The 15,484-nt window shown below is 39.4% G+C and overlaps 3 protein-coding genes across 4 annotated transcripts; all 3 read right to left on the reverse strand.

Annotated features, from left to right (window-relative positions):
• Window positions 1–623: 623 nt before the first annotated feature.
• On the reverse strand, window positions 624–6,829 carry LOC103999056 (uncharacterized). 2 transcript variants are annotated; one of them, XM_065126869.1, is made up of 6 exons: window positions 6,547–6,829; window positions 5,307–5,704; window positions 3,274–3,359; window positions 1,494–3,189; window positions 1,156–1,357; window positions 624–1,063 (listed from the first exon to the last, which is right to left on the reverse strand). In XM_065126869.1, the coding sequence occupies exons 2-6, from the start codon at window positions 5,671–5,673 to the stop codon at window positions 850–852; spliced, it is 2,565 nt and encodes an 854-aa protein (XP_064982941.1). In that variant the 5' UTR covers window positions 5,674–5,704; window positions 6,547–6,829; the 3' UTR covers window positions 624–849. The 2 variants fall into 2 exon arrangements, with proteins under 2 accessions (XP_064982941.1, XP_009418974.2); XM_009420699.3 differs by having other exon boundaries at window positions 5,307–5,709.
• A 953-nt stretch (window positions 6,830–7,782) lies between these two features.
• On the reverse strand, window positions 7,783–10,894 carry LOC135623658 (large ribosomal subunit protein eL15z). Its single transcript, XM_065126870.1, has 4 exons — window positions 10,743–10,894; window positions 10,377–10,543; window positions 8,301–8,498; window positions 7,783–8,179 (listed from the first exon to the last, which is right to left on the reverse strand). The coding sequence occupies exons 1-4, from the start codon at window positions 10,744–10,746 to the stop codon at window positions 7,934–7,936; spliced, it is 615 nt and encodes a 204-aa protein (XP_064982942.1). The 5' UTR covers window positions 10,747–10,894; the 3' UTR covers window positions 7,783–7,933.
• A 2,077-nt stretch (window positions 10,895–12,971) lies between these two features.
• Window positions 12,972–14,703, reverse strand: LOC135623659 (protein WHAT'S THIS FACTOR 9, mitochondrial-like). The gene has a single exon (XM_065126871.1). It carries the CDS (start codon window positions 14,613–14,615, stop codon window positions 13,230–13,232), a length of 1,386 nt encoding a protein of 461 aa, XP_064982943.1. The 5' UTR covers window positions 14,616–14,703; the 3' UTR covers window positions 12,972–13,229.
• Window positions 14,704–15,484: the final 781 nt, after the last annotated feature.

The following is a 15,484-nucleotide window of genomic DNA, read 5'->3' on the forward strand; positions in this document are numbered from 1 at the left end:
TGGTGATGATGATGACGAGTTTGATGAGGAGGCTGATGGTGATGCATATCCACTTACGGATGTTCTTATAGTGGTACACTAAGTGATGTTGAGATGGATAGATGAGTTGACACGATGAACTAGAAGTTAGATTATGGCGGCCAGCTGTGCACTAATCCAAATAGTCTATTAAGACAACAGGTCAATGGTGATGGAAGTCAAAATCTGCTAAACAGCTTGAAGAGTCTTTTCTCTCCTTTCTTGCTCTTATTTCCCCATCTTTCAATTTACTTTCAGCATAAAATATAAAATAATGATCATAATGATATAACTAGTTTAGAATTATCCAAGAATTTACTTCATTGGGATTTGGATTAGGCTAAGATGTTGGTGTTATGTACCTGTGGATTTAGAATTATCTGCAGGATTTGTTTATTCCTTTTAGCTGTGATGATATCATATAGAGTCAATGTCATTACATCAGCATTTTTTATTTGCTCAACCATTTTCAATCCATGAACCTTGTGATTGAACATCCTGTAATGCACATAAATGGAGAGTGATGTCAAATATGCAGCATTTTCTAGTGTGGCAATCACCAAAAAAGTCAATGCAGCTGCACTGGCACGGTTATATACATCCAGTGCATCGATAACAATTATATGGAACTTGTGATCTGAAGTAGTTATTTACAACAGTAGTTGGGCGGAAAACCCTTCTCCAAAAATACAATTCATTTGATATATAGTCATACAAACTCGGGGCTGCGAAATATACCCCCTCATGTATTGCTAACATATACTGAACTACAGCTGCAGTGGCGCCTTTTCTATGTTTGCATCATTTATCGTTCACAAGCTGATTTGTGGATCAATCATCAATAACAAGATTACCATCACTTGTATTGCCAGCTTTATCGATCACAGGTAGTGGTCCACCAGGTAGAGTGACATCTAACAAGTTGATACCTTCTACCTCAAGTATTCCAGGATCATCGATCCAATCTCCTGCATCGTAGCTGCTTATGCTGAGCAGGTCATTTTCGCCATTTATCAAGCCCTTGCTTTCTGTTGCCACTGGTTGTCTGGTCAAATACGGATATGTGAGATTAGTTAGTTCGTTTTTTGCTCCAGCATGAAATAGAATTATTAAGTAAACACATGCATTGGAACTAACCCTTCTTGAAGGTGCAAGTTATAGTGGACGAAAGTAGCGTCATTCAACCTCGCACGTTCCAATCTGTTCTTACTTGAACGGGCATATTCATTGATGTAGCAGTTCCTCCTGAATGTAGGCATGCGGCATGTCTGGCTTAGGATCCTAACGGCAAATCGCTGTAGGTCTGGATAATCTGATGCATACATAGACCACCATGCAGCTGGAAACAAAAATTTTCAAGCAATGATTAGTTTTGGAAAATCAAAACCTTACGCAACATATTTTTCACTTGAATTATTGGTAGTAAAGAAATTTATGTTCCGGTAAATTATCAACAAAATAGAAACCAAACTTACCTGGAGGCAGTGATTCTCTTCCCCTTAAAGCCAATGGTCGACTAAAGTCTCCTAGAGAATCTTCATAAAAAGATTTATGCTTTGTAATATTATCTTGGGCAGTCAGATCAGGCTCTAATGTCTCAATACAATCAAGCAAGCCTTTCTGAATAACATTGGTAATAAAAAATCTGGTGTTATAATAGATGGAGGGATTAAGATAATAAGCAGCAGCATGCAGGGGGCTGTGAAATTCATCATGTACACGATTTATGACCCCCAAATATGGCAAATAATCAGATTCCTGGTTATCAAATGCCAATATGATATCCTTTTTTGCTTTTTCAAATGCATCATATGTATATCCCATAGAAGGCCTTTCTCCACCATCTCCAAGGTGTAGAACTCTCACAAGGGGTTCTGAGACCTTTATGATGTTTGCACATGATTGCCAGAACTGCAAATCAAATACAATGTTCTTTACACCCATTCCTAACTTTTGCTTAGACAACACCGACTCCTCCCAGGAGTCACAAGTGAACATCTGCTGAAGAGCGTCTTTGAGAGAAAATATTTTCTGTAAAGTTAGATGGTCTGTTATAGACTGTGTCATGCCAGGTCGAATTAAATCTCTTCCTTCAGTAGTCTTCTTCAACAAATTAAGGAGCCATGCATCATTATAAATCAACTGAGTGATTTTCTTTGCCTTGGCAATTACACCATATACTTCATCCATTTCACTCAAGCCTTTAAACATTAGTTCAATGCAATGGTTCACACAGACACTCCAAAAAAAGGTTTTATACTTGTCCATTAGCACCTTTCCTGCAGCTTTATACCAGGGTGCACTATCCGATAAGAAATGTACTATGTTTCCAGGGCCAACATCTTGAATGATACTCTCATATAAATGGACAAGGCCTTCCAAGGAAGTCTCAATCTGGGATACATCTACTGACTTGAGAAACATTGTTCCTTTTGGACAATAAACAAAAAAGTTAATTATGGACCGACCAGCTGTATCCATCAGCCTATCAACCAGGACAGTACAGCCCGTCACTTCCCATGACTTACGAAGCTCTTTGCTGATTTCTTCTGCATCAGTGGTACATCTACTTAATAATTTACCTTTGAGGGAATGATGCGAAGGCATTTTGTAGCCAGGCCCTACACCAGCGATAGCATCTGCCATTCTCTGAAAATACACTGAATTGGCTGCACTTAGTGGTATGCCAGATTCATACATGAATTTTGCAACCGTAATATCAGCTTGGTCTATGATTTCTTGTGAAGCAAAAGAAAGTTGCAATGTAGACAGAGGGAATGTTGAGCCCTGTGGACTGCGTAACATCTCCACTTTCTTTCTCTTTTTGGAATATCCTTCATCCTTCCCTCGTCTCCTATGAGAAGCAGCTGTTGGAGAAATCGGAGTCACTTTAAGAGCATCACCATTATATTCTTCTGTGTTCTGCTGGACATTACAATTTTCCAAAACCTTAAAGCCTAGATGTTGTTGCATTTGTGCTTTGACATCATCAGGTACTTGGTCACATGGTGCTATGTTACCTCTTTCTCCCGCTAAATGTTGTTTAAGACGAGAAATTCCACCACCTAAGATTATCTTGTGGCAATATTTGCACTCTATCTTTTGTCGATCCCCATTGACCATTGCACCATGAGCCCATCCAATATCAGTGGCTCTAGTAGGTATGAAATCCTTGAAGAATTCAAAATGCAAGAGAACAAATAATTAACAAAATAATCCAACCGAAAGATAGATCAAGCATCCTAAGGAACATACTTGCTCATCCTTATATTGAATACATGAAAAGGCATCAATGAAACCCCTTGTCCCGATCTCAAACTGTTGCTCAGATGTTCTTTGAGCTGCATCACATGAAAAGGAAAAAAAGAGAAAGAAACTAGTCATATAGACAAGGAACCATATGTCATAGTAGGCTAATTGAAAAAGACTGAACAGAGAGCAGAAGCTTTAAGAATTATATATTAATTTTTCCTAGAGAGGCTAACATTATTTCTGACAGAAACAATTGAACAGAAAATCCATCTAATTTGACTGGAAAACAAAGACTAATAATTGAATATATAATTACAATAATGACAGCTATATTTTGACAGGTATGATGTCTGGAATACCATGAATTCATGATATCATACTTTCATAGATGCAATGCAAAGAATGCATAACATAATCATCACTTGTTAAATAATGAATATACATATGAATAAGCATAAATATGCTTGGAGATGTTTGATTATATGTGTTCAAACATAGACACATGTACTAACTTGGGAAAAAACATGCTATGTTCTCAATAGCATGACATGAAGTTGATATCTAGTGCCTAGTATATGAGGACTAGCTTATGAAAGCAAAACCTTCAAAATTGAAAATTATGATGAAACGGCACATAATGTGTTCTTAATATCATGATATGAAAATTGATATCTGGTAGCTAGCATATGAAAACTAGCTTATGAAAGCAAAACCCTTAAAATTTATCTTTCAGACAAAGTAGGTGAGAAAATTTTGAGAACATATTGTATTATCTGTGCTGATCTAAACCTAATTTGCCAAGGTGAAAAAGTCTGTACTGATCCACATATGGGGCAAACTTAATTTTGTCACTCCACATGTTCTACAAATTCTATCATCAAATTGACATGCAAGAAGAAAACATTTAAATGGTGTACAAGCAAAGAATCATGCTGCCTTTTAACTCAAAAGGGACAACAGCAATAAACAAACTCTCGCAACCTCTTATCTCACACATGTCTAGCTTCCTATGTGGTGGCATTATACTAAAGTCACTAAACTAAGACCAATTTATCCAAGTAGTTAATGTATTAGGAAATAGTCATATACACATTTCCATAATTTTTTTTGGTTATTTTCCTTTTCTGTAAAGATCATTTACAAAACCTAATTGGAAACGTGTGTTTTTAAGCCATCTAAGAATGGGACCCTATGAATAGAACTTGTAAGGATACTGTATGAACTATGAAATACTTAAACATTATATTAACAAGTGTTTAATACGTTAAAAAAATTGTTATCTTAAGAGGAAATAAACATTGGTGAGACTAGAAAGAAGAGTTTTTTATTATTGCACTAGAGAAAAGTATTATACTGGAACAAATACGAGGTTGGTACTGGAGAAGTGGTTGTTTGGGTGCAGCAAAGGACAAAAGTCAACATACAGATAAGGCAACTAAGAAGTGTCACAAGAGAAAGCAAGCAACCTAACAAGAGACAGAGGAACTAAAAATATTTGGACTGAGACCATAGCCTTATACATTTTTTTACCCTTTTTTTATGTCATACAATTCACTCCAACTTTTCATGTCTCAAGCTAAAAATGCTCTCTTTGACTACAGCATATCCCACTACACAAACTGACTCCAATCGGTGGCGAATTCAATTGTCCAAAAAACAGCAATAATTTAACCAAACATAACATTTATTGACAGAAATTAACAATAAATGATAATAAACAAAAGCATTACTATAAGCCTAATATTAAAAAAAAAAAATCAAACCAAACATGTTATTAACATTACCCAATTAGTCATTTTTCCTTATTGTTCATCTGAATGTCAAAGAATAGGATTATTCTAATAGTGATTAGGATAAATTAGCAAGTACAGAGAGGAGTTCAAAATAAAACAGAAGGAAATAAATTCATATTCTTCTATGATTGCAAGTAGCTAATATACAATCTGGATTTGCATTTTTTAAAATATTGACCAGTGCACAAATCCAAGTAATATATGATACTACAAAAAAGGAGAAAGATAAAAGACAGTACATACAATGAACTTCTGCTTCATTAAAGGTCAATACTTCTTGTCTAGCATGTGTCATGTCCTGATCTGATGCATCTGATTCCACACTATAATTAGTAGAAATTGGTGCTGAAGAAGTTCCCTCAGCTGTCTTTCGTCTTCTTTTGTTTGGCCTTCTCGGCTTTCGTGTTGCTAGATGATGCGCTATTATCTCCCTTACTTCTTTCGGAACGGCATCACAACCCTTGATTTCCCCTCGTTTGCTTGCCAAGTGTTTCTTAAAACGTGTAATACCTCCGATCATGATCCTGTGACAATAGTTACACTGGACATGATGTCTATGGCCACCTATCATGGTACCATATTGCCACCCTATGTCCGGTGGTCGAGGCATTCTTTTACCTAAACCAAGAATCCCGCAATACCTGTCCTGTACAACAAAAATAAAATAAAATCATCTAAAGACTAATAATCATGAAGGCAAGTAAACTCAAAAAGTAACACACGATTAGACACTGAATGGTTCATGCTCTATTTATATTGTTTTTCTTAAACATCACTAATTTATCTACAAATTTGAAGCATTAGTCCAACTAGTTTGCAAAAACCCAAGGTTTTAAATGTCTAAAAAATGACAGCTTCAGATGTTCCACATGACACAATATAATGGTTGACATGCAAATCTATTGGCAACTGAAGTTGGAACTAAAATCTAAGCAGTGGAAACCACACAAAATGTTCCTCCAGTTTCTCATCCAATACTTCGAGCACAACAGCTCCTGAGCTGATGGGATTTCGAAGACTAGGATACTAAAACAAGATTGACGCCAACTATATTATACAAACGCAAGTTCAATTCATTTTCTTCATTTGAGGCGATCATAATGTGTCTGGCCACATAATTATGATGATTGAAATTTGAAAGCCATGACTGTGAGTATTAAGGACCATCACCAATATCATCAAAAGAGACCTTTTATGGATGCAGAGTGAAGAAAGTACAGTAAGCAAACAAACAAGCATTAAACCCCGGTTAAAAGTCGTACATTCCAGTTTTTAATCACAATGGGGATAAAAGATTGTAGAATTAGATCGTTATCTCCAACCAAGATATTTTTTTGATGTTATGAAGCTCTGTAACACAATTAAATTCATCAAAAAGCGACAAGAGATTCATCTGAAGAGAAATATAACAGGCGAGACAGAGAAAGCCGGTTTCCGACTCCGTTCCATCGATCGATTCCGAAACGAAGTAACAGAAGCTAACCGGTGTCGGAAGCGAGAAGGGAGCCGGGGCCCTTCGCGCTTCTCCTCCTCTTCCTCCCGCTCCTCCGCTGCCGCTCTCCGCTCGACCTCCCCTTAAACGGGGGCGATCACGCCGAGCCCGATCGGGCGGTACCTTGACACGAGACGCGCATCATGTCATCGTCAAACGACGAATCGGGGTTTCCGATTTGACGCGACGAGATCGGATTCCCGCGATGCCGGTTTGGAGGCGGGACGGTGGCGAATTGCGCCCGTGAAAAAGGCCCGATAAAAACCCTTGTTCTGGCCACTCGTAACGGGGGCAGATGCCCGTTATATATAGCCGTCTCAATCGGCGGGGGTGAGGGGGGTCTCATTTTGCCGTTACGTATCGGCGCTATTAATGCGATGTGGTCTACGGAGGCCACCATAACCTGCTTTTTGTGCCGCATCAAGATTGCTAAACACCTGAGATCGTATTATACTGCTTTGAGATTTGTGTATACCTTAGTAGCAACGTTTCGTACATCAATTGGTTTTAATTTTGGAGTGATTTAAGACTCTAAATTAATCACTACTACAAGGCAAATGTATTGATTGTTCATACCTTAATATTAATATCCCAAATGTGATAGTATTAATGATGATCAGACTTCTACGGACACGTACATTTGCAAGTGGTAGGTGCAATCATTATATATTATCTTAATAAAAAGAGATATATATATATATAATTCCAATTTTTTATAACAATTATACTGTATACAGATGTAGGTTTTTTGTCACTTGGAGAAAGCCTCCATCTATACCAATACAGAAAACCAACCTGCCATAATGTGATGGGTATCCAATGCCAAGTAAAAATAATGAACTATAACACCTGATAAATGTCAAGACTGGGTCTTGATTTTGGACCCATGAGCTCATGATTCTTGAAAGAATCATCTGTTGAACTAATTTGAAGTCTTTCCATACCTTGTTTTCCAGACTCAGGACAAAAGAAATAGATTTATTTGCCAAGATAGAAAGAAAAATTAGTACATATCCTAAGAGGCAACGAATTACTTGTGACATTGCAAATAAAAAGGAAGGTATGCTCATCATAAGAATATGAGAAATCGTCATCCTAAGACAAAAAAAAGCTTTGAAAAATGTAAAGGAATATCATTAAAGAAAAGGTAAACCAATGAAGAAGGCAACTGACAACTGAACTAACTCGAAAGGATAAAATTGCAAGGGCTCATAATTTCTCAAGCAATGGGAAAAGAACCGCCTTTGACGAAAGGAAAGTATCACTGCAATACATGGTTCTAGAACAAGCACCGAAATAAGTTCCCAAATCAAATGGACAACTCGAGTTCCTAGTTTTGAACAAACAAAGTCCGAGGTAAAACCGACAATCAAAGTTTCTAACGGTAACGGCGGAGAGACAATGTCTGGTTCCTCTTCCAGGTTGCCCTGCGAGATGGTCTAGCCTTGTGGTGCAGGTGGCCCTTGCCACGAAGGCCACGATACTTCTTGCCAGCAGAAGTGAGACCGCGAAGCTCCCGATGCTTATGGACACCCTTGCAGATCCAGTTAATCCTGGGGTCATTCCGGATTGCACTGTGAGCTGGGTCAATAAGGATAATCTCATAATACTTGTAGGTTGAGTCCTGTAAAATACCAAGGTAGTGAGGGGTATTATCAAAATTCAGAATATGTAGGGTACATGTGAACATACATAGACAAGAGAAAAAAAATGACCGTCAAGCATAAACTGACAATTCATCTAACCTCGTTCACCCAGTAAGAATTAACCACCCTCAACCCTCCCAACTTTCTTCCAGCTCTCTCCTCAGCCACTGACCTCTTGTTTCTTTGAAATTTCAGCTGAGTGATACCCTGATGCTTTGGCTTTCCATAGACAATACCCTTAGGCACTGGTCTCTTTCTGCCACCACGTCTAACACGAACACGATAAACCACGTATCCCTGCATGTTAGGAAAAACAATGGAAAATAATGAGGTATCAACTCAGAACAGCAGCTGTGCAACAAGGTCACCCTGATGCAAGAAAGCTAAAACACCTATAGAATAAACATAATGAATGGGTGAGAACATACAACCAAATACAATTGGAATAACCTGTGGTTCACTATAAGCCTAGAAATATGTATCTACCAGTGCCAGATGGTCAAGACAAAATCCACAGCTTACCCACTATGTATGATCAGTTTGAAATGTAGAAGCTGCACTCTATAGTCTAAATGATTTAGCAAACCAGATCCATACTCTATGCAGTAGACATCCTGATTATTTGATGTCCAGAGCTGCTAGAAATCATAAAAAAAATACAATTTGATTTAAGGATTAACTGATCAATACCTAAATCACCTATAACTTCTTTAGTGAAACTCTTGCTAGATGAAACAACCATAGCTGATCTAACAATGGAGCATCTTCGGTTCATGTAAAAGATATACACATACATTCATTTCATGACAGTAATATTATCATCATTGTTAATATCCAAAAAGCTACATCATGGCTTCATCAATCATCATATTATTGAATGCTAATCTAGGGCCATTCTCTGATCCTTTCACATGTCTTTCAAGATTCACTCTTGAAACACTACACCAGTGCCCACCACTAATACACATCTGGCTGATGACCAATATTATTCTGTGATATCCACAAAGACAGGTTTGATACAATAACACATGGTGATAATGGCTTGTTTTTCCTTAACATCTAGAAAGTAGTAAAAGTTCATCAAAGTTGTTAGATTCTTTTTTTTTTCATTTCTAGACATTCTTTTACCAGCTATGATATATTGTAACCAATATCATATAATGTCACCCACCAAAGATAATTTAACAGATATAAGCAATCAAACATTTTATGACTTTTAAACACTAGTCCAATCAAAGAAACTTCAGTGAAAAGACTCATGTATCGAAAACAACCATGGAATGTGGCTTCAAGGTATCAAACACACCAGTAATAAGAATAGATAAACGTCCAACCAATGAATATCATACAACCATGCATAATGTATTATGGTATTACAGTAATAAAGAAACATCAATGAGAAAGCACAAAATAGTTACCATGCTTATGTGGCCCCCATGTATGTGGGGGCAGAATCCATACAGGCGGTATATTGTAGATCGAGGCTGTATTGACTGTATGCAAGGTGGTCATACATCTGCACCTGTGCATACAGCTAGATACCATGTAGACCACATATTTCTTTTGCAAGTCGATGACCTAGATCATCTATCTGATGATTTTTTGTGATGGCACTCTATCCTATATCTTGTTGGTTTTGATCACATACCCTTTAACTCTTCATGAAGGATATCACATGCTACTGTAACATGATCACAATCATATACACAATCAAGTAAATCTAGCAATTTGTGAAAAACCATAAAATATGACCAACATTTCAACCACAATGAGTTAGCATAACTAAGTGATCAGCCTTAAGAAAAAGCTACACGAAACTACTCTTGACCGCTTGATATGAAATATTCTGGAAGCAAACTATACAAACATCTATATTTCATGAACCTTCAATGCGTCAAGGGAGATAAATATGGTACCTCAAATTATTCCCTTCGGCAAACTATGAAAGGAAAGAGAATGAACTTGTATGCAACATACCTAATCACCTAACAAAGTTAGCGATCAGGAACAGAAACTGACACCTAAAGTTGCTATTTTTCACCGTTACTACCGAGAAAATTAAGCCACAAATGTCAACTAGCGTAAAGATATATCAATCACTTCAACTATAAAAACAGAGACAATCATGTACACTAAAAGAAACAAAATTTCCTCTTATTTTCTGCAATCGTCCACCTGCTTGGCCTTATAACCGAGGCGCCGGGCCTTGTCGGGGCGCGTCGGCCTGGTGACACGGACGATCGACGGGAGCTGGCGGTACTCCCAGCACCTTACTCGCTGCAGGAACCGCATCACGTCCGACTGTTTTTTCCGCCACAGCTCCGACACATACTTGTAAGCCCCTAAAAAAACCACACCACAAACCATCCCAATGAACCAATGCTTCCAAAGATCTTCAATGAGCGAACTAAGAATCGCTTAAAAAAATTCCGAGAGGCAACAACATGAGATCGAGTGGATTCGAGGAATGAACGATCTGCAGCCGACGAGAATCGACACGACAAAGAAAATAGGTAAGAGAAAGAAAACGGGATATCGCACCCATTGCTCCGAAGAGGATCTTCGGTCGTCGAGGTTAGGGTTTTGGCGGCGTGGGCGGAGGCGGCTCTCGGTAGGAGGGAGACGGGTTTATAGACGAGACCGACGTCCCACGTAGGAGGAACATACACCGTCGGATCCAGGATGTGTGATCCGACCCGTTCGTTCATCCGCGCGTTGTTCTAGGGTTTGGCGTTGGGTTGACGTCAACGATCGAGCCAGGCGTCCTTAATTCGCGTGCGAGATCGAAGATGAACGGTCATGATTAACTTATGGGGATTTTAGCCAAATTATTCTTCAAAATGGATTTTTTGTTTTTTTATCGTCAAAATATTTTCCTTAAAAATTATATTCAAATAATTTAATGCAAGTGATTTCTAACAGTGCGGAGTCTGTCATTGGAGGTGAATAATTTAGATTCACTACTTAATAAAAGTTTTTTCTACATGCCTAAAGTTTTCAAATAACATATTTATTTAGATAATTTTAAATTTTTTTATTTTTTAAAATTTAATTTCTCTCACATATATATAAAGGAAATAAGATGATGATTAACTTATAATCTACTTATTTAACTGATATATTCATTATTGAATTTTGATTTGTTACCCATGGTTTAATTAGATGCTAACTAATTAGCTATCAATTTTAACCATTACTTATAATTTAGATATTTAAATATTTTTTAACTAAAACAAAAATAACACTAACTAGTTATTACCCATGGTAAGGATTAACTTAAAGGATCTTAATATCGATGGATATCGATATGCTATATCAGAGAATTTAAAGGCAAATGTGCTATTTACAAACCTCTAAATGTTTTGTTCATTCAACAAATCATGTTCAATGTTGCTTCTCAAAGTAAAACAAAGAAAAAACAAAAAAATCATTCTGAATAGTTTTTTTTCCTTATTGCAGCACACAACTCACTAAAGATTAATCAAGATAAAATACTGTAACCTGTATTGAGCTGTGAAACATTGCATGTTGTGTATGCTTTGATATGTTTGACTAAAATCTTGGTCTAACCAGCTTGACAACAGTGGAAAACAATGAACAGAACAATTAGCATGATTTTGAATAAAAAAATAAAAAAATATCATGATGGTGATAGAAAAATAATTCACACTTGCTGTCACCAAAAACTTGAACTAGGTCAACTTACCTGCTTTGATCCCCTTGTAGAATTTAACCTGATAGGTTTGTACTCATCCATTAAACAGACTGCAAGGCTTCTATAATTACTAACCAGATTAGGGCTTCCTTGTCAATATCATGCAGAGCATTCTTACATTTTACATGGCAGATAATAAGCTGTAAGATGGAATCTGTCTTGCAAATTAGCATAGCCTCCAATGATACCCATTGTCGAAGTAGAAATAAGCACTTTCTATGGATGGCATAAGGATCTTGATGATTCAACTGCTAGTCGAACAACTTGCGAAGCTTGATGCTTTAAAATTATTAACATGGCTCCTTTACAACCATGATCAAATCAGTAGCCAGGGCTCATCTGATACAGTAACCAATTAGAATCTCCACTGTCATGCATTGCCTTCTTACAATTCTTTCAAAAGCAAAATATAATGTTTATTCAAAAAAGAATTCTCAAAGGGACAAATGTTGATGATCAATCAAACATTAAATGGTAGCACATATCAAGTTTCTAGAGAAAAAAAAAGCAAGGCATAACAAAACTGGCTAAATGAAAATGTGCATGTTTCTAAAGCAAGTTAAAAAAGAAGCAGTTGGTGATGAGGTAATAGAGAACCAAACAAGAGTAACTATTATTCTGCACTAATGGTTAGGCAACCTATTTTTTGGTACTAAATTTGTGTCATGTTTCTAAAGCAATCAAGCACAAATCCAAAACAATGCATTAGCTTGAAGTTTCAACATGCTACAAAAAGCTAATCACATCTAATGTCACACTGTGAAAACATGTTCATAATGAGCATTAAGCAACACAGGCCATTGGTGTCAAAGAAAATGACAATCTAAGGCATGTAGCAATTTAATCAGCTAGAAACATTTCCTGCTGATAACTGGAATTCCAAAGAAGTAAGCAACCATATTTTGATGGTAATATGCAACATAAATTGAGAGATTCAGAGATGAAAAATCAATAAACCAATCTAAGTCTCCACAAGTATCAAGCATGAAAGAGGGCCCAAGAGTTTGGAACATAAAGGTAGCACTAATCCTAATATTGATAAATGATGCCAATAATAATAATAATAAAACACTTCAATGGTGTGATAAGATATCACATTGTGTACAATAATTCTACACCTGATAGATAGGCTTTTGGCTCTATTGATTTCGGTTAAATTTAAGCAAGTCACTTACTTCCATCGCATTATTTTCAGAAACTCTTAAGCCAATTTTTGATACAGTGTACCTCAGTCAAGCTCCTTGAATATCTCATTCCTTGATATCTTGTGCAAATTTTATGCTTCCATTTCACCTTATAAACTAAGACAAAATTCAGTTAGAAACCATAACCCTCCTATTAGTTCCATGTCGAGTTGTTTCTCTTTGTTCCATGGTAGAAGACTGACTAACATGTTCATCATCGCTCTCATCCTCAGTGTCAACACCTGAAGCTGCTGACAACTCTTCCTCCTCTTCATCTTCATCTTCATCATCCTCTTCCTCGCCTTCTTCATCTTCAGCTGTGATGTCAATATCGATAGAGCCATGGGCAGCACCAATTCTGGACTTGCTATGCTTTTTCTTGGCATCTGTCTCTTTCCCCTTGTGCATGAGATGGATATATTGATACCTCAACCCCATCAGTGGGTGCTTATCCACCAAAAGATCCCTGCTATATGCCTCTCGAAGCACCACCGTTTGTGTCTTCAGCTTATTGGACACGTAAAAGATGCCCGGGTGATGCGTGATCACCTTCCTAAAGCCCGGTGACAGTCCGAGATGCTCTCCGAGCAGAACCAGGTTCTCCTTCTCCGTCTTCTTTGGCACGAAAAGGTGTAGGACCTCATGCAGCTTTGCCACCATCCACTTCTCTGCAAGATCGCTCTTTGGCACGAGATGAGATGCGTCCTCGTAGGGGGAGATGTAGGGCAGCTTCTGCCACTCATCCAACCACTTTCTCACCTTCTTCTCCAGGTCGAAACCCCGAGAGAAGTGAAGGGGGAAGGCGAGCGACAACCCCTTCTTGTACCCGCCGGTCTTCATGGCGTACCGCTCCATAGCGGAGACGGCGAGGTCCTTCCGGTACAAGACGAGCTCGAGGTCGAGTGCGCCGCCGACGCCGGTGGTGGAGGGGACGATCTGGAAGTAGTCGGGGTAGTCGGGGAGGAGGGAGCGCGCGTAATCGCGGGGGAGGCCGAGGTCCCAGCGGAGGCGGTCAACGAGGCAGAGGGGCAGACGACGGCGAGGAGCGAGCATGAGGAGGCGGAGGAGGCGGTCGGCGGCGTCAGGGCGGGCGGCCTCGAAAGCGCGCCGCTCGTCGTCGTGCAGGCTGAGGAGCGCCGGGGTGGGGCGGATGACGGGGCGGGGGGGAGCGCCGGCGGCGGGAGGGGGAAGCTCCTCGATGAAGGCGGAGGGGAAGAGGCGGATGAAGCGGATGGGGCGGAAGGGGAGGCGGAGGTCAGCAGCGCGGGAGGCGATGAAGGCGAGGGGGAAAGAAGGGCCGGAAGGGGAGGAAGAGGCAGCGGAGGAAGGGAAGAGGAGGAGGTCCTTGAGGGCATGGAAGGGCTGGAGGTGCTTCTCCTTCTCGACGGCGTGGTCGAGAGCGCGGTCGCGGATCCACTTCACCCGGGCGTCGACGAAGGCGCGCCGCGGCTGGGAGATGGGTGGCCGGCGGTGAAGGCGGTGAAGGAGGCGGCAGAGGGGCGGCGGCTGCGGCATGGTTGGCGGCGGAATGGTTCGAACCCTCCTTGGTTTCGACCTGATGAAAGCAAGCCCGTGGCCGCCGACGCTACCGGTCCGGGTTTTAGAAGGGTTTTAGTTAGACCGAAACGTGAATGGGCCAAGAAGCCCATGAACCAAAAAGTCCTCGATATTAATACCTAAACACAATATTTTAATTACTTAAAACAATATTTGAAAATTATAATAATTATTTATTTTATTGTACAACGGAGACGTTTCAATTTAAATTAATATTAATATTTTTAAAAGCTCAATAATAACTATTCTGAACCCCTCCGAGGACTTTCCCGACGGGCTACCCGTATGCCCCTCCGACCTTCTCGTCTTCAAACCCTGCGTCGCTGCTGCGGCCGTGTCGGCTGCAGATCGCGTTGGAAACTACATGGTTGTCGGAGGACCATGGTGAGGTAGGGCTTGCCACTCGCTGCACCGTCGGCGACGCCCCGAGTATCAACCTGACGACCTCGTTGGTGGCGGAAGGAACTGCCCGAGTGCCCGACTGATGTATCAATTACAAGGTTTGAAGATAGAGAAGTTGCTCGTTCTGATCCACTTCTAAGGATTTCTCCTTAATTTCTTTTGCTTTGATACAAAGACTTATAAGTTACTCGCACTTATACGTTAGTTAGATCATCTGAATTGGGAAAGTTGCTGTCTGTATTTAATCATGAATGTGCCTTCATCAATTTTTAGTTGCCCCTTTTCTTTACATAGAACTTCCTTTGGTGAAAAATTAGGTAATGATTGACGGAAAGATGGACGCAAATCTAAATCAATTGCCATGAAGTATTACTATAGTTCCAAGGCGAATGGTCGGATTATGATGTGGTAGGATGAAAGTAGAT

Source organism: Musa acuminata, chromosome BXJ2-9 (assembly GCF_036884655.1).
Source record: "Musa acuminata AAA Group cultivar baxijiao chromosome BXJ2-9, Cavendish_Baxijiao_AAA, whole genome shotgun sequence".
NCBI classification, from domain to species: Eukaryota; Viridiplantae; Streptophyta; class Magnoliopsida; order Zingiberales; family Musaceae; genus Musa; species Musa acuminata.